This window comes from Ischnura elegans, chromosome 3 (assembly GCF_921293095.1).
Source record: "Ischnura elegans chromosome 3, ioIscEleg1.1, whole genome shotgun sequence".
Taxonomy (NCBI): domain Eukaryota; kingdom Metazoa; phylum Arthropoda; class Insecta; order Odonata; family Coenagrionidae; genus Ischnura; species Ischnura elegans.
The window spans coordinates 56,283,215-56,309,202 of NC_060248.1; the positions used below are offsets into that span (position 1 = coordinate 56,283,215).

General features: G+C 39.6%; 1 protein-coding gene across 1 annotated transcript in view; it reads right to left on the reverse strand.

The window, feature by feature from the left end:
* LOC124155829 (trithorax group protein osa-like) overlaps positions 1-25,988 on the reverse strand; it is an 846,253-nt gene that overhangs the window by 452,759 nt on the left and 367,506 nt on the right. The window contains exon 2 of the mRNA XM_046529960.1: positions 3,337-3,863. Coding sequence (XP_046385916.1) covers positions 3,337-3,863 — 527 coding nt within the window. The remainder of the gene's footprint in view (positions 1-3,336; positions 3,864-25,988) is intronic.

The window sequence follows — 25,988 nt, forward strand, 5'->3', positions numbered from 1 at the left end:
ACAATTTTAACGATTTCTCACCTGAATCTGTCTGTTTTAACATTTTTTAAGGATTAAGATTTAGTGCCCTTCAGGGCGACGAAGGTAATGGCTTGAAAATTTACCAGGAATAATGTAATGGGTAAACAAAATTCAATGAATTATCTACTAACAGGACGATGAATGTTGTAATGGTTTGCAGTGGATTGGTATAATGATATTGCCGCATGCTTGGAGAGTGATGAATACGAAGAAATAACATGACGAAAAATGCTATGCATCTTAACTATGACTCTTCTCAACAATAGAAGAATAAAAAGAGGAAACAAAAGAGTCAATTTTTTATGGCGAGACTGATAAGCGTAAGAAAATTCGAAAGCCCATTGGACAAGAAATAACTCATTATGACGTTAGCAACATCCCTATTTTTAGTAGTTTTCATAAAGTTGCATACATTTTCAAAAGTAAGGTATAGTTACGAAAATAGATAACACAAATTGTAACTTGTACTACAGTATCCTTCCTCTGAAAAATTGAATTCATATTCACTTTCATTGCTCAATTTGAGTTAGTGTACAACGAATGTGAAAAATTTGTTAACAAAATGGTTAATAATATTTAATGCTCCTTAAACCCATAGTCCAAAAATAGTATTTTTAGATATTCCCTGAACTCAATCATGTATTAAAATGATGACAAAGATGAAAACGATGTGATGAGGTGAAGAAAGTTGCCTTGAACGTCTTACAGCGCTAAGTAACTCACTTCGCGGTCGCCCTATCCTCGATGGGATTCAGCAGTTGGTAATTACGACGAGAATATTAAGATCTCAATCTCAAAGCTACGTCTTACGTTGCTCACGAGCGTGCCCCAGTTTCCCATGATCTTGCAAACAACGACAGCGTCTGTTAAGGATATTGCACGCATTGCGAATATCGATTTGGTACGTGCTCCAGCCAAGCCAAGTCAAGATGAAGTCCAAACCAGATGAAGAATCGGTGGAACTCAAAGACAAAGGAATCCAATAAATCGGCACGGATTTCATTTTCACCCCTCATAAAATTCCCTGTACTATGTTACCTACACACTAAAGTGATATTTCCGCTTATTTCCACCCCAATAATGTTGGCTTCAGCAACGGCTCGTAAAAACAAATAAGTCGATTTCATAATTTTTACAAAAACATGATTATTGAGGCATGTCAACATAATCAAATTTAATCAAACAAAATCAAAACGAACATAATGAAATTAAGATGAACCTACGGATTTTTTCTCGATAACTTTTCTTGGAAACTTGGATGGATAGTGTAGTGGTTTGTGCATTCGCCCGGGAAGTCAAAGGTCCGTGGTTCAATTCCCAGTACAGGGGAATTTTTTTCTAATGGCAATTCATGAAAATTTCACCGCCGTTCACGCAGCAAGATTAGAAATTTTACACAGTTTCCATTACACCCTTAAAACCCCGCAACTACATATACTGTGACTGCAACCATGTGCTATAAATGGACGCAACACCAATTTTTTATCAGATAAAATTTAAAACTTAAAAAAGATTTAACATTTGCATCTTGTACTAATGAGAAGTTACTTTTTCCAAATTTAAGCTAATATTTTTCGACTTAACTTGATCATATGTAATTATAACTCCTGTTTGATCAATAAGGTTCACATTTCCAGGGAATTCTGTGTTGAAGCGCTAAAAAACAATTTATAACCATTATGACGGTTAGCCGACGCCACATGTGCGCTTAAAACAGTCCTCAAGGGTATCTAGCATATTTTGGTGCTCAGATATTAAATTATTTCTTCGAGATACGCATAAAAATACCGTATAAGTATAGCGGCAATACACTGTTGTGAGAAATATTACTAATAAATTCAGGCTTTACTCTGTTATACCATTCCGATGTGGAAAATAGTATCACTGAAATGTTGACTATATATGACCCTGTTGTCCTTACGCAGCAAATTCGTCTTCACTGTTTATCCATTGGCAATAGGCAGCGATTTTTCCGGGTTTCCTTCCACGTTCATCCATTTTGCTGGACAAATTCCCCATTGGCACTGCAAAACCCATCAAGGAACTTTCCCACAGCCCACCCACTCCCAAAATAATGCTTCTCTCCCATCAGTGCAAATTAAGTGAAAAAAGTCCTCCTCTCTACGCAGCATCTTTACATTCATCCTTCTAGCATACGAGTCAATAGATTTTTGAGTCATGAAAGGGATTTTCTCGTCTGCATCAATGTGCCCCGTCTTAGTGACTTCGTTAAGGCCGTACACGGGGCACGTACCTGTACATTCTGACGTGTGTACGAAGGCGCAGACAAAATTGCCTCGTGCAAAGCGGTGAATTGCTAGAACACATGCGAGAATGCGTGGACGTGAGATGGCAAAATAGCCCCTGTTCTGATTTCGTTCATGGATTTGGGCAATTCCACGCCATTTTAGAAATTAATGCAGTTCTCGCCTGCGCTATTCCGTGCCCCGTGTAAAACGGCCTTTAAGCTCCCAGGTGCGCATATATCGACGCCGCATCTAGGTTTCATATTTAATAATAATTACTAATTAGGCTTTGACTGCAATGAAAACTCGCAAACGTCGTGAAAAAATTATAAACGCGGAAGGTAACCCGGAAGAATCGCTGCCTATCGTCGTAATCTCCGCGGAAGCCTACTTGGAAATCTTCTTCACTGTCGTTAGAAACAAATTTGGGAAGCATAAACACACATGGGCGTACGCAGCGAGTGGCAGGAGGGGTCAGCTGCCCCCCGTCCCCTAGAAGCAAGAATCGCAAATGCCTTTAAGTAAAGTTATACATTTTCAAGCAAATAATTTGAAAAACTAATAAAGAGCTGTTACAGTTTCCGTAAAATGTTGTTTTCATTCACCTTTTCCATGCTTAAATCTTACCTACAACTTGAACAACCATGGCTTGTCCCCTCCCCCTAGTTTTGAACCTGGATACGCCCTTGCATCAGGGTTTCATATTTAATAATAATAAATACTGATTAGGATTTGACTGCAATAAAAGCTCTCACATTCCGTGAAACATGGATAAACGCGGAAGGTAACCCGGAAGAATCGATGCCTATCGTCATAATCTTCGCGGGAGCCTCCTTGGAAATCTTCTTCCCTGTCGTTAGAAACAAATTTGGGAAGCATAAACACATTCCCTGATGAATATTTCTCGGGTTTGCAGCGAGGTTAATGCTTTTAGGCTCGTATACCTGGCTGCAAACCCGAGAAATATTCGTCAGAAGTATTCACCAGGAAAAATTAAAATCGTTTAACATTCCCTGATGTTCACTAAAAAGACGAATGGATGCAATGCGGGAAAAACTCCTCCACTCACCTGTGTTTCCGTGACGTTGAGCAGCTTCGCCATCTCCGCCCTTTCGCTCGATGAAAGGTACTTCTTCACCTCGAACTGCTTCTCCAGCTCGAAGATCTGCCGCCCCGTGAATGTCGTCCGCGCTTTCTTCTTCTTCTTCTGCTCGCCGTCCGACGAATTGCCGCCGTCTCCTCCCTCGCCTCCGCTGCCGGCCGTCGACGTGGCGGAAGACGCGGCCGCGCTCGCCGCCGCACCGCCCGACGCCGCACCGCCGCCTGCCGCTGTCGCCGTCGCCGCTGCCGCCCCGGTCCCTCCTCCTCCCGGATCGGACTTGGTGGACGACGTAGACGACGTGGAAGACTCCTTCTTCCTCTTGGCGGGCTTGGAGGGCGTCGTGGCCGGCGGAGTGTTCGTCTGCGAGGCGGCGGTGGTGGCGGGGACGGCTTTGGCGGCGGCGGCTGTGGCGGGCACGACGGGCGGGGTAAGCGTCGAGGAGCTCTTGGTCGAGGCGGCTAAGCTGACGGGCGACGAGCCTCCACTGCTGGGATCTAGGAAGGAGAGAGAAATTGGGAGAGCATTATTATAATTTTTATATGAATGTTTTCCATTGCGATGCGATACGTTGTGACGCACGGTACGAAGTATCAACCGATTTGGACTAGTTGTTAGAGTCCGCTGCTACCACGCGGAGGCCTATGTTGAATGCATCCTGAAGGCGTATTTTTCGTTGGGTTCGGTGGCGGCGGGGATAATGCCTCGCCTACCACACCGAAGGTCGCGGGTTCGAGTCCCGCCTGGATAGGTTGCCCCTTACAGGAAATAGATGTGTTTGATCGTCTGCTGTTGATTGTTAAAATACTCGATGTAAAGGCCTCATTGTGCTCTTTTCGGGGGTAATTGAGATAAATAAGTAAGTATCACATATCACTCTCGCTCAGCGATTCCGACGTATAAAGAATTATATAAGAAGAAAGGACATTATGATTAACACAATTCAATAAAGTATGTCACGGTAGAATGACCATGCAATGAGACACAGCAGTTACGTGGGAAACAAAATGGAAGGAAATATTTATGGAAAAAGTCACCAGAGGGAGAATAGGGGGAAGCATCGCCGGATCCAGAAAGGAGACAAGGTGGCTGAATTGCCGAGATTGTGAATCATTTCGATGAGACCTGGGAAGATTGGTTAAAATTTTTTTGAATAAATAAACTGAACGCTCGTCCAAATAGTCTGTAAGGGAGTAAATCAAGCACTATGAAACACAAGAATAGTCGAATTTCTGCGGTGGAGGGAGACAAGTAGGTACCGTAAACTTATTAAATGGCAGTGAAAAAAATTAATAGGATAACCATAAGGATAAAAAGAACAGAAGAAATGCATTGGTTAGATATGAATGGATTTATCCCATTAACGATCGAATCGTTCAATCACACACATTCTTAACCTTAATAACGTTTCAGTCTCTCAGATCCTTTCGTCCAAATGGATATCCTTTCGTTACCACACTTTTGCGTCCGCTAGCAGTAAATGTATTTCTTTCAATGATAGCCACCCTTAAGTTTCTGGATAAAATGGGTCAATGCTTCTAATATTTTTCTCTAAAAAATATAGTTTTTACACAGAGAAACACGAACGAAATCAAGACTAAAGATTTGAAGAACTAAACAAAGCTGAAAATTTTGGAAAATGCATCCGCCAAATGACTCACATGATTGTTTTAATTCTACAACGAGTGTCTGATAACTAATGCATATCAATAACTGGGAAAAATAGAGCTAAATTTTAAAATTTAACTAAAATTTATCTTTACCAATAAACAAGATTGCACAAATTACCACCCATCCAAGTCCAAGTACTCGTATATATCACTTTGTTCTGAATGTCGCAGTTACCTCCTGCTTGGGAGTTTCGCTGGAATTTGGTTTCAGGAGCAAAATTTACGCCACATTTTTGCGATTAAGAGTCATGGTATTTTAAAAGCAGAAAGTGGGGTTAAGGGATGGGAATAAGGGAAGGGTTAAAGTCACATTCGGGTAGGTGGTGTTTAGGTTTAAGTTCAGCGATAGTTAGTTCCAGAGGTTTTGCAAGAGCGCATTGTCAAATCCAGGGCCGGCCCTAGCAGGTGCGGGGCTAGGGGCGAACCTTCAGTGCGGGGCCCTTCACTTAAAATATCAATCTCTATACCCAATCTACAAACTCGAGCATTTTGAATCCCTACCACTCTCTGGCTAAGTATGTGACAAACGCAATTGCACAATAAAAATTAATGCATTATTATTTCTTTTCCATAATATTATTTTTTATCTAGCACGGACTTAAAATACAGTAATAGTTGAAATTACGTTTTCAAAACTATCTTATATTTTAATTTTTTTTCACGAACGCGGGGCCCGGGGTGGTCGCCCCGCCCTAAGGCCGGCCCTGGTTAAATCTATTGAATGAGAGTTGAATTTTTCCAGAGCAGATTTGAGATTAGCCAGTATCGAGGTAATTTTTAATTCTTTGCGAATATTTTGGATTCGAATGGACCAGGACACCTGTTTTACCACCCGTCAACGCATAGACAACATATTTATCTGCCAGGACGAGACTGATGGCTGAGTAAAAAAAGTCTGCAAAATCATGGTCGTGATTGGGTGCACAGAATATTTAAGCATGGAAAATATTCTCCGTGCTCATTTTTCGGCAGAGGATGATCCTTTCCACTGATTTCATTTCCTCTGGACAGTGTGCACTTCGAATCAGTTCGCATACTTTAATCGCCTCTGCATGCAAAAAAGCTGGAAATGCCCAATGAATACAAATCACGACAAGTTATTAGCTTGTGGCATAATCCCCGTATTAAATCAAAAAGGTCGCATCGGAATTCGTTCATCGCGATTCATTTGATATGGAATACAAATATTTGACGATTCCACGGTTTAAAATAAATATTTAAAGGTCCGGTAATAATAAGATAAATAGTTTACGCAAACAATTTGGCATTCATAAAGGGCGAAAATATAGGGGGTAAAAAATATTTCGTCGCATTACATTTAAATACATATTTATCACCTAATGAGGCGGGATACCAATTACGGAACATAAATTATATCGATACAATATCAAGCACGGTTAAATTTGTAATGCAAATTGCGTACCGTGATGGGGTTTGGAAAAGGGTGAGCTCGCGTACACTGTTAAATACAATTGAAAAAAAAAATGACCTCATTGATTTTTCAGAGAGAACCACAAGTGATGCTGGATGCATTTAAAAGCCGAAATAAAAACGACCGCCGCAGCCATTCTGACAAATTACGAAAAAATTAAACATCTGAAAAATGCGTTTTCTCCGCTTTATAAACAGGACATCAAATGACGGATTGGTCATTGTAATTAATTGCCAAAAGGGAAAATATCACTGTTATATTTATATAACGCAGCGGACTAGTTAAAAGGCGGCATTTTATTGAAATCAACCACACTGCCGGTGACTGTTGTGTGTTTGCCCGGGAAGCAAGCCATCGAACTCGGACAAAAATCACACCGAAAACTTTTACCCCATGAGGGAATCAAATACCATTGAAATGCTAAAGATAATTCCATTTTTCCACTAAATAACTAATAAACAATTACGATCGCCGGAATTCATGGAAGAGGCGAATTTTGCGGTTGCCGTGAAAATAGGAGGTCATTGCAGGAATGACCGTAAAAAAAATTAATATGAATATTTCAGTTCAATTCTTCATTTCGGATGGCTCTTTGGTAATAAATTCATCAGATTAAGTCCCGTTTCCAGCAGACCATTAATGTGCAAGGTGCATCAGACTGGTTTTTAGAGAAAAAGGTAATTTGATTCTCTGTTAAAAAAACATGAGCGATTCAGAACGGGAGAAGCCTTAAAATACTACTCATTGATACTACCGTCGCGACGGTAAAAAAATGGGCTGAAAACAGGCTCCGCCATTTTGTTATATATCTATGGTTATTGATGAAACAAAATATTAGGAAACCCTTCAATTGGAAGAAAAAGAAGTGTTAATTAAGATGGTATAAACGTTTTGTCGATAAAACTATTTATGAAACCACTGCACGAGGATAAAGTTGACAATAGGGTGGTTTCCCATTATTTTTTTGTTGCCTGAATCGAAAGATTATTACTCCTGGAGTACGTATTTCACGCATTTAGATTTTTAAATGTCGATATCTATTTTTCGCGATTAAATGAAAAGTGAAAATTTTCAAGCGCGCGAAAACGCGACGGGTAAGTATGAATGCCGGGAAATCTCTCCGTGTGACGTATTTCTCGTTCCCGCTGCCGCCCTGTGAGGTGACATTGAGGGAGGCTTGAGCGCTGATACGACGCAGGCTGCTAGCGGGTAGCTGAGTACCGTGCTATCTGGTAGCGCTTGCCTTAAATAAGGATTATTAATACCTTATCAAACGAAGAAAACTTTCCGACCTTAGCCAGTTTTAATAAGTGATTATTAAGACATGTTTCCCTGAGCTCTGCGCCTCATGCATGCATTGGTAATGTCAGACGATGTATAACTCCTATGTACTCGTATAGAAACTAGGTCCCTGTGACGTCACGTGGAGTGGCATCGCGTGGGCGCCAATCTGGCCGTTTTCAAATTAGGATAAAAATGGACCATTGCCATTCGTCTAAACCGGTATTTCTAAAACGAAATAATTTTTGTATTATGAATACACTAATGGTGGGTAACGAATCGCAATCAATGCCTTTCGTTTTTTTTTTGATGAAGGACACTACCCTATTTTCAGAAAAAATCTAGGGTGGTCGTTTTTCGCTAAATTTGTTCAACTTTGACCTCACATATATTGTCAACGTGAAAGCACAGGAAATAAATAATCAGTCACGTAATGCACAATTTATTTGAGAATATGTATGCGAAGTTTCAACTTCCTAGCTCATTAAAGTCGTTTTTGAAGTTTTGGCAAGCTATTTTTCGATTCTAGCCCACTGTATGTCGTTTAGATGTACAAATAAATTATAACTTTAATATTTATAAACTTGCTTAGGTATATGCTTAGGTTGAGTATATTAAGGTACAAAACCTACGACAATGAAGTGGAGTTTTGCTGTTCAGGAGCATAGTCATAAATATAAATATTTAAGGTAAAATATTAAGTGATTACATCGGCAGAATCAGTGAGAGCTCTTTCTTGCTTTCGAAAATATTTTTACTTTCCATTTAAATAAAAGATTAGCAATGAATAAAGAAGATGGAAAGTGCGTAAAAACTATGATAACATATTCGCATCAATGAATCCGAATCTCCGTTTAAATATATATTTTTTTATCCCCGCCATAAATTCATTTATATTCTTTCTAGCATGTCTTTTTAATAAGTCGCAATAATTACTTGAGGAATATTATGGAGGAGAAAATTGAAGGGAACGGCCCCAGAGGATTACTCAGAGATATAAACTTGGGAGAGATAGAGAAGGACATAAGAAAAAATAACATCAGGGAACTGAATAAACTAGTTTATGAAATGGAGTGATTAAGGGATAACGTGCATCAAATTTAGGATTTTTTTACTATGTATCTATGGAACAAGTCTTAAATTCCGTATATATATGACTGAATTGTATTTTTGTCGAAGAAACTGATATGATTTGCAGGATGAAAAAATTGTAATAAGCCATACGTTTTGGCCCCTTTCTAACTAAACGGCATACTCAAAATATCCTCGCATGTGCTGGAACTCCTCAATCAAGATATGTTGAATATACCAAGAATTCTGGTCTTTATTTTATCTTTTTGATTGTTAAATCTGACCGAGGAAAATCAATTTCTCAGCCATGCATAAATCTAATGACATCAAGTGTTTCGGATTGAGATTAACTTCCCGCTGTGCCCACTAAGGGCTACATAACTAGCATCAAATTCATGTGAATGGAAAAAAGCAACGCATTCACAACTCTCTAAGCATTTAAGAGCATTAAATTCATAAATATTGTTATGATTAAAATACAAACACGCCACTTAAGAGAGATTAAGTCGAATCTGAGAATTTCATTCTGAATGTATAACGGTTGGACCCTCATCCATTTTCGTCAAGAACTACTGAAAGCAGATAAGTCGCAAAACTCAAAAAGAAACTGGTGAAGACACTGGATTGAAAGAGGACCACAACAGGAAGAAGGGAAAACAAGACGGAAGCAAGAGAATGGATAAAGTGGCCATCGAAGACAAAGACTGAAGTTCGTCAACCAAAGGAGAGCTATATAAGGTGATCCACACTCGTTAGTGGAATTCCTTTGTTTTGGGAAAGAATCCTGATTTCAAAATAAAATAAAAATAATACATGCATTCATAAAATAGAGCAGCAAAAAAAGCCAATAATGAAGATAAAATTGGCATTGTGAGCTCAAGTAGCATATACCACAAAAAATGTCTTCCCTTCCAATTCATGAAATAAATATTTTTAACGCTTTGAATAGAACGCCAAAATGATAAGTAAGTAAATTATATTTAAAGATGCAACTCATAAGGAATGGTAATTAATGAAATCATGTTAAAATAAACGCTATCGTCTAAAACCTTTGAGTGGCGATAGACTATCTACCACAGCAGAGCATGAAACTACCGTAGGTAGTATTTATAGTTACGGTGTTCGAAGGTAGATAATCTGAAAACAAAAGAACACGTAGAAAATCTGTGAAAGTATGCTAATTTATAGGATTTGAATGAACACTACAACACAGTGAAATAAGCTGAGTGATCATTTTGATGAGACACCTGAGAAGGTTGTTTAATAAAATGCATAAATAAACTGAGTGCTCAAATAAGAAGTCTGTTGGGATATTAATCAAGCACTTTAAAACACAAAGGCTAGCGATTTTCTTCAATGGAGGAAAATAATAAGGTTCTCTAAACTTATTAACTGATACTGAAAGACAAAATCAATGGGACACTCATTATCAGCGGCGTAACTTTGGGGGGGGAGGGGGATGAGGGGATGCATCCCCCCCCCCAAGCGTTAGATAAATTTAAAAAATATTTAAAAATCTTGTCTGTATTTGATGCATAATAGCTGCATCTGCTTAAAGTTAAGTTTTAAATGCCAAAATGATGTAACATGCATTTTCAGGCATGTTATTTTTCAAACTTTTTTTCCTGCACTCCCCGTTTTTTTGGGAGGGGGGTGGCCATCACTAACCCCCCCTCTTCCCCCACCCCCCAAGCATATTCCTAGTTACGCCACTGCTCGTTAGGATTATAAGAACAGAAAAAAATGCATTGTCTAGATCTGAATGGTAATATTCAACTGCGATCGGACTCATTTTCAATCACACTTATTCTAGACCTTAATACCGTTTCAATCTCTCAGATCCTTTCGTCCGAATGGATATCCTTCCGTCACCACACTTGCGCGTCCACCATCATCGGATCCAAATAAACTGCTACCCCCACTCCATCGCTCTTTTTTTCCCATGATTCCACTTCTCGCACCGTTTCTTCGTCATTGGCCCTTTTCTTTACGACCCAGCACATTCTCGCACCCCATTCCTTGCGCATACAACCTTCCTCGATTGTCAAAATAAGGCCTCCCTACCGGCCTACCTCTTTGCTCAAAGACTCCATCACCCGCCTCCGCTCTCTCCACCGCCTTCTCATGGTCTCCCCTCCACTAGCCTTTTCCCTATAGCACGCCCGCCATCCCAGAGATCCTTCCCTTTAATTAGCCCAGGAGAGAGCGAGAGAGAAAAAAAGTTCCCACCTTTAACGATCCAGTCAACAGCTTAACGAACTTTTGCAAGAGGCTCGTTTAACTGGATAGGGTGTCCGTTTGACATGTTATAGCGTGAGTGCATTTACGACCCAATAGGGATGGAGGAGGAAGGAGGAGAAAGAAAATAGCTTCGAGCAGCCATTCGGCGTCCTTATTTCCTCTCCTTAAAAGCTTCGATCCACGTGGAAGGATGGGAGGAGGAAGAGAAAAAAGGACCGAATGAGAGTAAAGAAGATCCTGCATCACACAATCCTCAGGTATTCACCAAACCAATGGTGAGTGAATGAATTTCAGGACGAAATTTGGATTGCTAAAAAACGCTCTTGGTTGAATCACAGGGCACTTGAGGCTTTCAGATTTATTTCGGTTTTTTACTTAGTTACCATGGAAACCTATGATTTTTACGGAACTGGATGGAAATTTTATGAAATCAAAATTGCTTAGGGATTGCTTGGTTCGAAATCAGAATAAAAAAATCACATTTCATGAATATCTTAAGTATGAACAATTGATTATCGCGATGAAACACTACAAATAGCAAAATCGATTTATCGACGGCTTCTTGGGTCCGCTGGGAGCAAGTATGAAATCTAGGACGTCACCAATACCAAGAATGACGATACATCCACAGAAAAAACACTCAAAAATCGCCCACCGAATCAAATCCGCTCATCTACTGACCGTAGTAGTACTAGATGAGAGGATTTTATTCGGTGGGCGATTGCTGAGCGTTTGTGCAGTGGAAGTATCAAATTAAGTTAGCACGATAGGAAGATGCACGATTTCTAGTATACTAACTCTTAACCATAAGAAATTGGCTATCCTACACTTGCTAGAATGCTCACTACCATTCTTGGATATGAATATGGCCAAGGATCGTGTGATTCAGGCTTAGAGGAGAAAAAGGAAGGAGATGGACAAGGACGCTTAAAATGGAATAGGAGAAGGCCGAAGAGAAACACACAGACATCTGAAGGAGGTCTTGTTTTTTATTACTTTTTTTATCCAACGAAAGGATTCTGGAATAACTTAAGGACGCCGCCTCAGCGTGGAGTGGGGAACAGAAAGAACAGCCACTAATGGAGTATATAAGGGATGAGGTTTCTCTCCTCTCCAACAAAACCTTCTGAAGCGGCCGCTAAAAATCCAATACGTAATTCCAAATGCCCATTTGGCGACGAGAAAGACTGCTTGGAGAGGGACGCAAGATGATAATTAGCATAAAATTGGCCGACACAAGGGCAACATCGGTTACAGAATGAGCTCGGTTCCACTCGCGGTACAAGCTCCTGGAACGCAACGAGCGAATTCATATTCTTTCCGTGTTCTCACGAGAAAATTTCACAGAAATAAAAAGTGTTATCATATGTTTACAGGTCATACTGAAGGTACGATTGGTGATTTCAAGAGTTTGAAACAGCCTCCGTTGAGCGGTGAGCCGTTACGGCCACAAATGCGGTACACCATTTGAATTACGCGATGGGCATGGATTGCCGCGCTTGCCTCGCGGGGAAACTAGATCGTTAAATTCCTGCGAAATTCATCCTGTCAGCCGTACAGGAATCCAACATATGGGCAAATGAGAAGGAGACTTCTTTGACTACATGGTACTTGAAAATGACCTCTATGGATCTAGAAATGTCGTACGAAGAAAATAAGTCGGTGATAGTCAACGAAGTCTTCTTTCCATTTGTGAACATCAACTTCCACATAGTTGAGTCTGATACCATTGAACCAAAATATGGGAATGAACTACTGACAGCAAAGAGTCTAACGCCATGCGTTTCAATGGTAGATGATTGCGTCCATTTTCTCATTTTAGTGAATTCTTAGCACTTACTCAACACGAGTGGTCAAGCCATATACTAATGTCGATATCATGATAAAGATATACGTATTTATGGACGCTGTGTGACCACATCAGGGAGCAGTTAGCACTGATATATGACCTTTCGTCCAATGAGCATTCTCGGCGAAGTGGAAAATAACATTAAAAATAACGATGGCCAGAAAAATAAATGCTCGTAGATGAATTTATGTACGTGCCTGGCTGCTCTCTTTGGTTGGCATGGTGAAAGGGAAATAAATAGCTTGGAAACGTTTCCATCATGGGTAATAAGTTAATAAAAGCATTAGAAGGGCCGCAAAAGAACTGTCGAATTATAGTGGTTAGGGGTCAATGAATCCCAATTGATAGTGGTCCCATCCACCAATACTACGTTAATGATTCCTTTATAACTGTGACTCAGGGAACACGAAAGTAACTGCGTTCAAGAAGCTCCGCAGAAGAAAGCGGCATGCTAATATTATTTTGTTGCAAGTGCCATGCATCACTAACGGTTCAAACATGCACCTCAGGATCTAAATACAATTACCTAGCACTAAAAATAATCATCACGACGCATGTATGTACAAACCACGTTAGGTTTTTAAGAACTTCATATGCCCTTACATGGTTAAAGGTTGCAGCTGCTACACATAGAAAACAGTGATCAAACGTTAATATTGGTAGGAGGATGATGTGTGCATTTATGCGCAAAGGTAAAACAAACGGGAGACCAGCAAGTAGAAATTCTTAGCATTTCCGATTTATTCGATTTTTTCCAGTATTTTGCTTTCAGAAACAATTGTTTCAGTTTCAAAAAACCTAGTCGCCTGCCGTAATGAATAACATCACAAAAACAATATGGAGATAACTATGAAACTCCTAAAAACCTACTGCTGAAAACTGAAATCCTTATTTTCCAGGTTATGGGTCTAAAAGCATCGAGAATCTTTCAGTTAATATTTTTTTTTACTCGACGGACAGTGCCATATCCAGCAACTTATTTACGTCGACGCTTAGTTAGTCCTCCACGGCGCGCCAACCACTTAAAATCATCTTCCCACTCCTCACACTCCTCTCCCAGTAAACGCTTATATTGGGGCTACCAGTTTCCCAAACCGATGAGGTGCGTAATAAAATGGACCCCACCTCACTATCCTCGCATCAGCCACGCACTTAACGGCTCAAAGCTCTTGACCACGGCCCTCCCCGAGAAATAATTCAAGAGTGCGCGCGTAAAAGTTGGAGCGTCGGCGAAGGACACGACAGCCGGGAGCCATTAATGGATTTTGGTGGTGGGAGACTATAAGGAGAAGGGTATACTATATCGAGGCTCTCTTGAGAGAGAGAGGAAATTGTCGGCTGCTGTTTGCGCCGCCGACGGGGTGGTAAAACCTGACGTAACTTGTTTTTAATGATTCGGAAGGGATGACCATGGAGAAGTGTCGAGAGAGCGAACAAGATTACGGAAGGATATTCTTGTAATTAATGGCGCCCAGGAGATCGTTACGAGAGACCAAAAGGCAAATATTATTATTCAAGGCTTTTATTCTGGTTTCATTCCTCGATAAGACTTTTATACCCTGTGACAAAATAAATCAGTGCATATTACCCGATGTTGACTCCCAGAGAAAGTTTCTAGTCAAGAATTTCTATGGTGACAAACAGAAGCCTACATACTGAAATATACACCTTTCAATCAGTAACGTTCCATTTTAATGAGTCTCTTTTGAATAGACGCTGAACGACAGAGATGGGATATCGGATTCAAGTGATTGCCATGAATAGGTACTTGTTTCAGCTATTACGCTACACATGGAATATTACCTAAAGAAGAAATATTAGTCGCTTAAGACAAATTCATATTAATAAGAGAATATTAAAATTGATTGTTTTGATGATGATGTCTAACGTTGAAACCATGGTCGTGAATAAATATTAATGTGAAAGCACAGAGTTCTTCTTTTTTAATTTAATTAAGAGAATATTTAAGAGCAGACGCAGAGCATTTAACGGGTGTACCTACAAATGTATGTGTTATAAAAGGTTAACATACACGAAAATTCAGCCTTTAGTCAGATGAAACACGAATTTATCATGCTAATTTATTTTTGACGACATTTTCATGTCATTTAAGAGCAGAACGTGCATTGCGATACATGCAACATTGTCCCAGGACCTTTTCCACGAAAAATGCGATGTTTTACGAAAAATATATATTTTTTTATGATTTGTAAATCGAAAACAAAGAAGTCAGTTAATAGCCGTGCGGCGAATTTAAAATGATTTAATGAGCAGGCAATTAAAAATGAAACCAATTTAAAAGATACGCCAGCCTCAATCACTCCGCCCAATATTAGCCGTCGATTGTGAATGCGAAATGGATTATTATTTTTTGCAGAAGGTATAATTTTTCCCCTCTCTCTCCCTCTCGCCATTGGTTCACTTCCAGCGGAGGGGAGGAGCTTCAGTGGAATGCCGTATGGAAGCGCACCATTATTATCGACAAGGACAAATCTAATGGAAAATGCGGGGAAGAAAAGGGGTTTGGTGGGATAAAAAAAACGAATAAATGTTTCTACCCGCTGGGGGAGAGGACAGAGAATTATCCGGACGCGGTCCCCGGCAACGGTACACAACAATCGATTAATTAAGGACCAACCAACCTATTCCGCGCGTTAAAAAAAAAGAAGTGCGCTTGGCGACATCCGGAGACACACGCACGCACGCCTCGAAATGCGCAAATGCACGACGATCGCTGTCCGCACGAACGCACTCCCTCACTCGGATAATGCACGCGCGTGCAATCACACGCGCGCGCGGACGACCCGAATATTTGATCACGAGGAAAAGACTTCGCAAGGGATAACTCTCCCGCACTGACATTCACTCAAACGCTGCTTAACCGCATTAATTATCAACATACATTACATTGCCGACTGCCCTGAACCTAATTCATCCCATCATCAAGCACTAATCGTAATCTATTAACTATTAATTTACCCCGCAGGATAGAATTGTCCTAGTCAATAACGTTAAACGCAGGGCACCCTAAGCTATAGCTGACCAGGAAGGAGTTTTGGCTGTAAAATTTCACGGACGGAAAATATTTTTGAAGGAATGGATTTATTTTTCTAATTAAATTCATGATCCAATGCTGACGTAATTTATTTTCACGAAACAAAAAAATAGAATTAGAATTATACAGGAGTCAAGCCCACTAAACAAACTCTAAAACGAATTTCTCCTTGAACTGATGTAATTTTATGATTTATTATAAGAGAAGAGGGCATATCGCATGAGCTCACTAGCGATAGATACACCCTAGGTGACTGCATAGAGGAGGCCCAATTCCATCATATTGATGGCTGTCCACTTTTTTCCAATACTTTGCATTATAATATTTGTAATTTCGGAGATTAGTATTGAAGTGTTACGAATTTGATAGATGACATGATCATGTAGGTAAATTTCGGTTAAAACTCTTCATACCTTATTTCCCCGAGAAACTCGGATCACTTTGTCCGTCAGCGACGCGAGTGGTGACTTTTGAAAATCCATATAATGCGCGGTGGGTGACGACACATTTAGAGGTGGACTTGAGGATCATCTTTTGTAATATTCGTGGACACACTATTCAATAACGCCAAAGTCTTCCTCAGCCGCACTAACAGCAGTGTTCAAATAAGAAAAAATACATTTTATCTCCATCCATACATTTCAAAACCTCACTAGCTGGCACAAGTCGTCAGTCACACTAACTCGATGAAATACATCCGATCGCGCGCTTGATTTTAATTCCCTCTCACCGTTTCCCGATTTTGCCTTCATCAACTACAAATGACAAAATATTTTTCGCAGCCCACCCTCCCTCATTCCTCGCTCTTATTGATTTCTTTCCGTGTCCCCGATAATCCAACAGTCTCTTGGACCGTGATCGCTTAAAGGGTGTCTCGCAATCTGTTTTCCTCGATCCTCCGGTATTTTTCTTCTCCGGAAAATGTACCTCAATAACTGTAAATATGTATGAAATTATAGGGAAATTGAACGAAAAAAAAAGCTGTCAAAAATTACTATTCGGCCATATTACCATGTTCGTGTGAATATTTTCGACGTTATAAGAAATTTAGTTTACATCAAAAATTTTAAATACAACCTAAATGGCTATTGGCTCTCTTGAGATCATTGAAATTATTTCCTTCTTACTCGAATGAAAGTGAATTGAATTCATGCATAACACCTTAATTATGATATTAATAGACTCGAGATGCCATGAAGCAGAAATTATAAAATAAACAAAACGAAAAGAGGGATCAGATATGTGCCATTAGGGGAGGAATTGAAGGAAAAAATTTTTTTTTGCTACACAGCACGTAGTGTCTATCTACAAATCATACTATCCTCCAAATTGACGAATGCACAAGATTATCAACGATTAATCAATAACTGATTAATCAATCGTCAGCTCCCTGTTTTCTCACGCTCGCAAAGAAGAAAGCATCACTGCGCTGCAAAAACGTTACCAAGTGTGAAAACTTATCTCAGTGAAGCATGAAAAAATAGCCACAACGCAAAAAAAATTTTTTTTTATCCGATTTGTTTTAAAATAAGTAAAAGCCGGTTGGATTTGGTGAAATGTAGCTGAGAATGCAGAGTGTTACGAATCTTCCCTCAGAAAGTGATACACGAAAAACAACCACAACGCATTAAATTTATTTTTCAAATCCAAATCCTTTTAAATTTGTGAAACGCGCCGGAGTGTGGCGAAAATGTTTTTAAGAAATGCATAGAAAAAACCTACATGTGTAGCGATCTTCATGTTGATCTTCAACTGCTACAATAAGCAATATATATTATTGGTTCCAGGCAGATAACATTCTAAGACTGCATCTTTCAAATGTTACCTTCACTAATTAATCTTCCTTTTTTTAAGACTGGTTACTCAAAGTCCCCTGGCACACACCGCGGTTGATTCGTGGGAAAGGTTACATGCTACCACCTGGCAATAGCCTACTTGTAGCAATGTGAAATAATTACATAACAACGAGATTCTCCCTATCGATAGGAATTATTGCGAGGAGTCGTGTAATAAAGCCATTCACATAGTACCGGTCTAAAATAATTCCTGTCGTCTCAAGTTTCTTCCTTTTATTAATGTGATCAGCATTGGAGTCTTATTACCATAATTATTGTACACCGGTCCTTTCTTTTATGAGATATGGATTGGAAAAGGAGCAGTTTTTCTTGAAGCAAAATCCAATATACCCTCTGAACGATAATATAATCGCACCATGTATCGAATGTAGTGATAAATTTCTTGTTATCGTCTAAACTATAATCCTAGTAAATTATTGACCCTGGAAACATAAAAATGCTGAAACATGAATTCAAAACAAAAGAGGGTCATAGACGACTCATCCTGCCAACTATTACGGTCCACATGTCAAATTCCCTGTCATCAATAAGAGCCTAGCGCAATCACATTCAGGGTGGTTTGCGCTTTGGATTTCCGAGAAATGGACTTTTTTTTCCTCCGTACACCAACGCAACGTTGTTCTACACAAACGTATGCTTCTCCTCCTCCACCTCCCCTTATCCGCCCAACCAAAAACCGACCAATCATGAACGACCAGGGTGACGCAATTATTCCCTAATAAACGTCCTGATTGGGCAATCGATCGTCGCGCCGTCCCATTACTTTGGAATCGGACCACTGCGGAATCATTCCTATGTCCTTCTCTCCCGCTCTCCACTCGGTGGTCTAAGCGACCTCCAACTCTAGCCCTTGAACCAGGGATGAGCAGTAATATACACAAAAAAAAAACATCGATATATCGGGAATCAATATTTTTTTTAATACACCGACACGTCGATAGGTCTAACGCCAAACAAATTTACTCATGTGCGGATAAATGAGTGCTATTTATGCTTACATATTATTTTATGGCCACCAACATTCTTCACTGGCATTTACTGCCTATAAATACCTAGATCTTACAAATTTATTTTTATAATATTTCGTTCTAGCATACTTTGATGCTAAAAAGAAAGTTGTGAGGTTTAGCAGCAGAAAGTAATCAAACGGAGCAATTTTTTCGGTAAAATTGTGGAAAATATTAAATAATGTCGTTAAATTTTGAAATCAAAGGATATTTTAAGCGCAATAAAAGATTTCTCCCTTGAAATGGAGACGTATAACTGTAACTCACATGCATGTGTATATCTATGAATCGATTTTAGCTATTCCCACATTCGATGTAAGCAATTAAAATTTTAGAAATGCCATCAAAAGTTATAACGCCCCCAATCTATAGACACAAGAGGTAAAATCACGAGGGAAGTGATGCAACTCTATAAGCAGCATTTCCTTAAGGACTGCCAAATAACCACAACTCACGTACCGCGCTGAATATTATCATCAACGCCAATTGCAAATGAAGCGGAGGCGAATACCTGAATTCCAATGCAGGCGACAATTTCCCTCACTGTTTACCTTTTCCTCAAATGCCATTATCGCCCATTCTCCACTTTCGCTACAGCAACACCTCCAAAAACACCATTGGAGCCAAAAGCCTTTTGCGACGGAATTTCAATAAAACTCTGCCTCAACATTCCGATGACGACAGATACACGAGCTTTGAGCTAACAATTGCAAGGAGTGCAGCCTAGATAAGCGACGATAGGGAAACCGGAATAGATTTTCTCACCGCTTCTCTCCAGATGAAATAGTATCAATTTCAAAACGTCTGTCTTCACACAATTAATTTTTAGGTTGTTTTCTCACGAGGATTTCTGTGACATAGGGCCGTATTCTAAACCTTACACATACTTGAGTCAATTATATGCATACGGATATTTAAAAAAATGTAATTTGCCTTTTGATTTGGCACTTAAATCAACTTCTACATTTGACAAACTATTTGATTGTAAAATTCCTAATGTAAGTTAAAAACTTAAGATATCAGGAAACAAATGTACACGCTAGGAAATGATATGAAATTGAAACAAAATGCGGAGTGGTAGATAAGTAGACCGAGCTGATTACCTGTTTCGGGGTAATGCTCATACTATAATACTATTCATATGTGGTAAAAGGGGATGGCAGTATTTTTGCGCACACACTTTCTATCAGTGCAACGATAGGCGGGAAATAAAGGAAATTTTATTTCAAATAAAGTATTTGGGTCGTTTTAAGTGAGGACTTGTTTGATCTAAAAAAAAAAGGCAAAGCTATGCAGTTCATACTCCAATGCCAATCATAAAGAAAGTTTACCCAAACCCAACTCGCTGACTTTGTAAAACGTTAAGACAGCATTTCCTCTTTGCCTTTGATGTGAAAAACGACTCTGGCGAATGCATACCCGTTAGAAAAGCCTAGAACGTGTGCATTCAACTCGAATATAAATTTATAACCTCAAATGGAAAGGTGGGAAGGGATATATATATACCTCATTGCTCGAGCTCTCTTGAAAAGATCACTTAATTTATATTAATTTTCCAATAGCTACCAGGACAAGGCTTTACAGGAAAGTGAATGGGAGAGCAATTGAATGAGATTTAAAGAAAAAAAAGGAACCAGAGCTGGATAAAACTTCTCCATTAATGTATATCACCGTCGTGTGTATTAAAATGAAGAGGAAGGAAATTAAAAGGCATTCCCCACTTTGAAATTAGGGCGCGCGAGGCCTGCTCAATGGGGGAGGAGTAGGAGGAATGAGGGGGTGGGAGGAGAGAGAGACCACAGGGAAAAAATTGAGGCGAGAAACGCGAGCGGCTGATCCGAAAGCTAATTAGATTAAAAGCCTTTGTTTAGTGCGAGATGCAAGTTCGGGCAATTTGGGAAATGAATCAGGGTGAATACCTTGTCTCGCACATGGATTTACGATGGAAATTCGCAAAGGATATCGATTTCTGAAGAGGAGAGATTACTGTATGCAGGCGGTTCGTTTATATATATATACGTATCTTTTTTGTTTTTTTGAAAGCGCGACAAAACTACGGGAAATATGAACGGCGACGCTTCGCGATATAAATTTTCGATAAAAGAGGGGGGAAAACTCGTATTGATTGAAGCAACCGAAAAGGGATAAAAAAAAATTTAGACTGCCTGCAGTCATTAACCGTATATGAAAATAACCACAGGAAAAGCTCACAAAAGCTTGGGTAAACTGCATTTAATGAATTTCAAATTAGAGCAGTGTTCTATAAGGTGACATAAAAACTAAAAAAAATTCTTTCGATGGATTGAAGCGAAAAACGAATGTACTTGTGTAAATCTTTAAAAAAACACGGGGTAATTTCAATGCGCTTATTCTTTTTAATCAATTTTTATCCTTTATAATTCAACCAGGTTTGATTATAAAGAATAACGGTCTCAGATCAAAGCATATTCAGCTCTAATAGCCTACGCCCACCTTATTCTTGAATAGAATTATGACTAAAATTATCAAGGTCTCAGATTATTCGCGTGGAGAAATGAATTTCATTACAATTCATTTTTCCGAAAACATACTCAGTAAAATACTTACCTCCTACTAAATGATTGAAACTTTGAGATAAAAAATTCATTTGATCCAGATAAATAACATTTGATGGTCCGTCTTGGATTTCTTCTACTCAAGCGATTTTTATTAAGTAGCAACCATAAAAACTGATACTTCATTTAAGTAAAATTCTTAAAAAGTATTGATTGAACGTGAGGGAAAAACGGAAAAAAGAAAAGAATATCTCGCATTTATTGCAATGGTAGATTTTTGATCCAAAGTCATGGATGACATTAAATAAGATGAAAACAATAAATCAATAGGAGGAAGTTAAATTAAATTAAATTCTAATTAATTACATAAAATCCGAAGAAGTTATGTAATTAACTAAACAATCGTAAATTAATTTCAGCATTTTACCACAGATTCCTAGAAGATACCCTATACATTATCCATTTTTAACGTTCAAAACTGCCCCTCAAATAAAGAGTACGGAGAGTCAAACGATTTTCGAATCACACGCGTCGAGTTAAAACAATGGTAAGTCTCCATGCGAAACAGGGTTCATGAATTGCAACCACGATAACCTGAAACGCGAGCGAGAGCTTTAAAAGGCTCAACGAAACCCTGGAAAAGGGTGTGGAGAGAGACAGGGAGATAGAAAGGAGAGGATCATTTCGTGGAAGCGGAAAATCATGAGCAAACATGCTTTGTGGAGGACTCGGAGACGGGACGAATATCGGCGAGTCGCAAATGATCGTGATGCGAAATGGAAGAGATGGCAAAATAGCTTCATAAAAGAGACCGTGACGCGTTGGTGTCGGTGAGAAGCAATTTTTGGTGGAAGCGCTTTGGATTTGGAGGGATGGGGGATAGGGATACTGCGACGACGTGGCACTTTTATTACCAGTAGTATGAGATGAGAGGGAAGGAGGGAGGTAACAGCGTTGGAGGGGGGTTGGAATGTGTGGCAGCGGAATTGAGGCACGGACCGAGAGCGAGATATGCTCATATGTGTGCACATGTATATAAACGCGACGCCCAAATGAGCAGGGCCTAGCGGGCTCACATTGACGTCATGCCGCTGCTGCGGTCGCGTCCAACTCCCCCACACATCGCCCGAGCGGCACTTCGCGCCGCGTCCCTCTCCTCCGCACCCGCCTTCCCTGCTCCGTTGCGGAGTGACCATTGCTGCCAGCACCTTCCATCAGTGGCGTAGCGCAGATGTAGCGGACGGTCACTCAGGGGGGCACTACTATTCGAGGAGTGAAACCAATAAAAATCCCCAATATGCTCTTTTTTTAGGAAAATACTTATTTCTCACATTATTAGACGATAAAAAAGTGTGTGAATAAAACTATGGTCACATAATAATTCTCGGTAGTCTTAATAAAGGTGTTAATAGTCAATTTCGATGATCAATAAGTTTTATTTCCTTTTTATCCATGCTATCATCCGTAAACTCCTTCTTTTTCATAATCTACGCTGATAAAAATGTTTTGAGTGGACAAAACCATTTTCACATTCCAATTCTTGGCAGTCTTAATAATGATGCTAATGATAACCGATCACAGTTTTCATCATCATAAGTGGTCAGCAATCCTTATTAAGATTGGTTAACGCAGCTTCTCACTCAATTCCCCTGTCACCTAATCCCTTTTTCTAATCTTTTCTTTTCATTAGCCCTTTTTCTTATCCTTCATTACCGATTTCATATACCTCATGTGAGTGGGTGAGAAGCCACGGAGTACAAATGATATCTTTTTTCTATGCATTGTTAGGTACAGAAATATTAGATGGAGAAAACAAACGAGATCAATTAGATGACTAGTTGTGCATTCGATTTTCCACTCGATGTCAGCACAGAACAGAAACTCACTCGTACCCCTTGGCAACCAATTTTGTGTATTTCTTCTAACGATTAACTTCACCTAACACTGTTGAGAAAATAATCACTTGTACCCCTTGGCCTCTCATCCCCTCAATTGATATCAAACCTGCAGCGTGAGCAGTGACAAGATTCATTTAAATTGGTACCTACAGGAAAAACTAACCGCAAAATTGCCATAGGAATAAAAGGAACCTGAATAGGGTACATAGTGCCACGGAGAGGTTAAGCTGTGTGTGTACTAACGCGATCTAAGGGAAGTTTTTTCCGCAGAAATTAATTTTGATATTACTTCAATTACTCAATATTATAAAAATTCAAACTAATATTTTCATATTAATTTTGATTACTAGTTTGAGATCTCTAATTTTGAGATAAGAAATCTATCTGCAGCTAGAAATGTTCATCGCTCTAAAGCTGTAAAATGAAATCATCCATCTATAAATGCCAAGCACTCATGGGTACGCGGCATATTTGTTGTATTCTCCGGGGTGACAAGCTTACGCTACGCAACTGCCTTTCATAGTACATAAAGGCGCATATTATTTACCCACTGCCACTCACCCAATCTCCACGCGCAAGTTTCGCCCTCCAGTCATAACTCCGTGCACTTTGGTTCAGAAGCACCAACACTATTTCACCCCCACAACGGCCCGACCCCGTCTATTCTCATCCATTCTTGTGATCCTCCACCCCTCTCTCATTCTACATCCAGCCCCGTGCGACACATACCACAATGTGCAAGCGAAGAGAGAGAGGGCGACATATTGAGATGCCATCCATTCCTATCTTGTATTACACCCTAACCCTCCCATCCCCGCCAAATCAAACACAACCTTCATTCCCAGGTCCATCTCGGCACTTCCAGGGAGTGTAGCTTCCCTTAAGAGGACCTATTGCTCCTGGTCGACTGGTGTTTTTACGTGACAAATTAATCGTTTTACCCTTGCTATCAGCTTGTATTGTAGTGAGTATGTTAGGCGTGTCCTTATCAATCAAAGACCGGTGGGAATAATATTTTCAGTTCTGAAATGGAGAGATTTAAGTGAAAAAAAATTCTCAACGGAGCAGATGGTACTACTCAATCAGGTTTTTCTGCAAGAAAAATGGAGGATAAATTCAACAAGTGGATATACATTAGAAACCGAAGGTTTATCATACCAGGAAAATGAAAATGGATGACAGTGTCAGTATTTCTCGAAGGATTACAAAGTTAGGATAGGAAAAGTCGATTGAGAATAGAATTGAGCGATAATTTCACACTGACATTTATACGATACAAAGGACGGACAGACCTGGATTATTTATTTATTTTCTTAACCCCGAAAACAGCACTAGTCTTTTACATCGATGGGATAGAACATAACGACGATAGACGATAACCGACATCCATGCCCTGGATAGGAGTAATCTACCCAGGCGCGACTCGAACCCACGCCCTTCAGCTTGACCGGCGAGGTCTCTAGCCCGCCGCCACCGACCTCAGCAAACATTTATTGACCCCGACGTGATTACTAATTCATTGATGATTATTGATCAAAATGTCAGTGGAGACACTTCCAACAATAAACATTTAGAATTTGCAAGAAACATTACTTCAAGGTATCTTCGAGAGGTTAATTTCGTAAAAATCATAATATGATTTTATGCGATATTCGTTGATCGAGTAATTTATGACGATTGTAAGCTTCGGGAAAAATCCCGCCTAGATTCGGACAATACACATCGGGATCTGAATCGACACGAATATAGTCACGCACGATGTGACCGCTCTTCACATCGGATGTTGGCAACAAAGCTAGCGGTCTCAGCGTATGAATGGAAGCTAATTACCTGCTGTACTTGCGGACGTTCAACCGGCGAGGATTTGACGCAGAGAGGACAATTACGGGTGAAACTGATTTTAATTCATTCCACTGGAGCCAATGCTTCCGCGATTGTTTATTGTTCATACCAAGCAGCGTTCAGTTGGGTTAGTCGGCGTATAAACTAGTCAGTAAATGCGTCAGTGTGCGCGCGCGTAAGCAACCTTATTGGTGTCCCAGCAAACATTCCAATGCCCTTCCGCAAACATTGTAGATTAGCCGAGAGGCCGCCTTTGTCTCACAAAAAAAAACCTGTTTCTTTTATTTCAAGCAACCCATTCATTTATTCCTACAATTATACTCCTGTATATTTTTTCTCCCATTATACTATTTCGCGGCTTATTTTGTGAAATACACCTGAAATATCGAATGAGAAATGCCTTTAATAAGAACAGAAGATTATCACTCCAGTAATTTTCTAAAAAAAAACCATAATGCATGTTTAGAATTACCATTGATGTCGCTATAAAATGACAGGAATGAATTATAGTAAAACGTAATGGCTCAATGACAACGTAGGCGAGGAAAATTGGATAGATCAAAGCAAATACTGCAACAAAGCGGAAATTCGATCACCATATTAACGCTTTGAAAGCATGAAATACCCACCTATTTTCCTCGTTTCATGGGCTGCACATTTCTCACGAAAAAAAATTCTAAATACGCAATAATTTTCCGAAAATTTAAATGCCATAAATCCAGAGAACATATTTTACCATTTGTGAAGCAATAAAGAGATTTTTGAAAATATTGGAGCCTCGTGTTTGGGTTATCCTCGTCACCAAATTGAGTAATTGTTCCTCTTTATGAAGTTGTTAAAGGTAAGATAATACTATAAAGATGAAATATCTCTTCATTCGGACAAA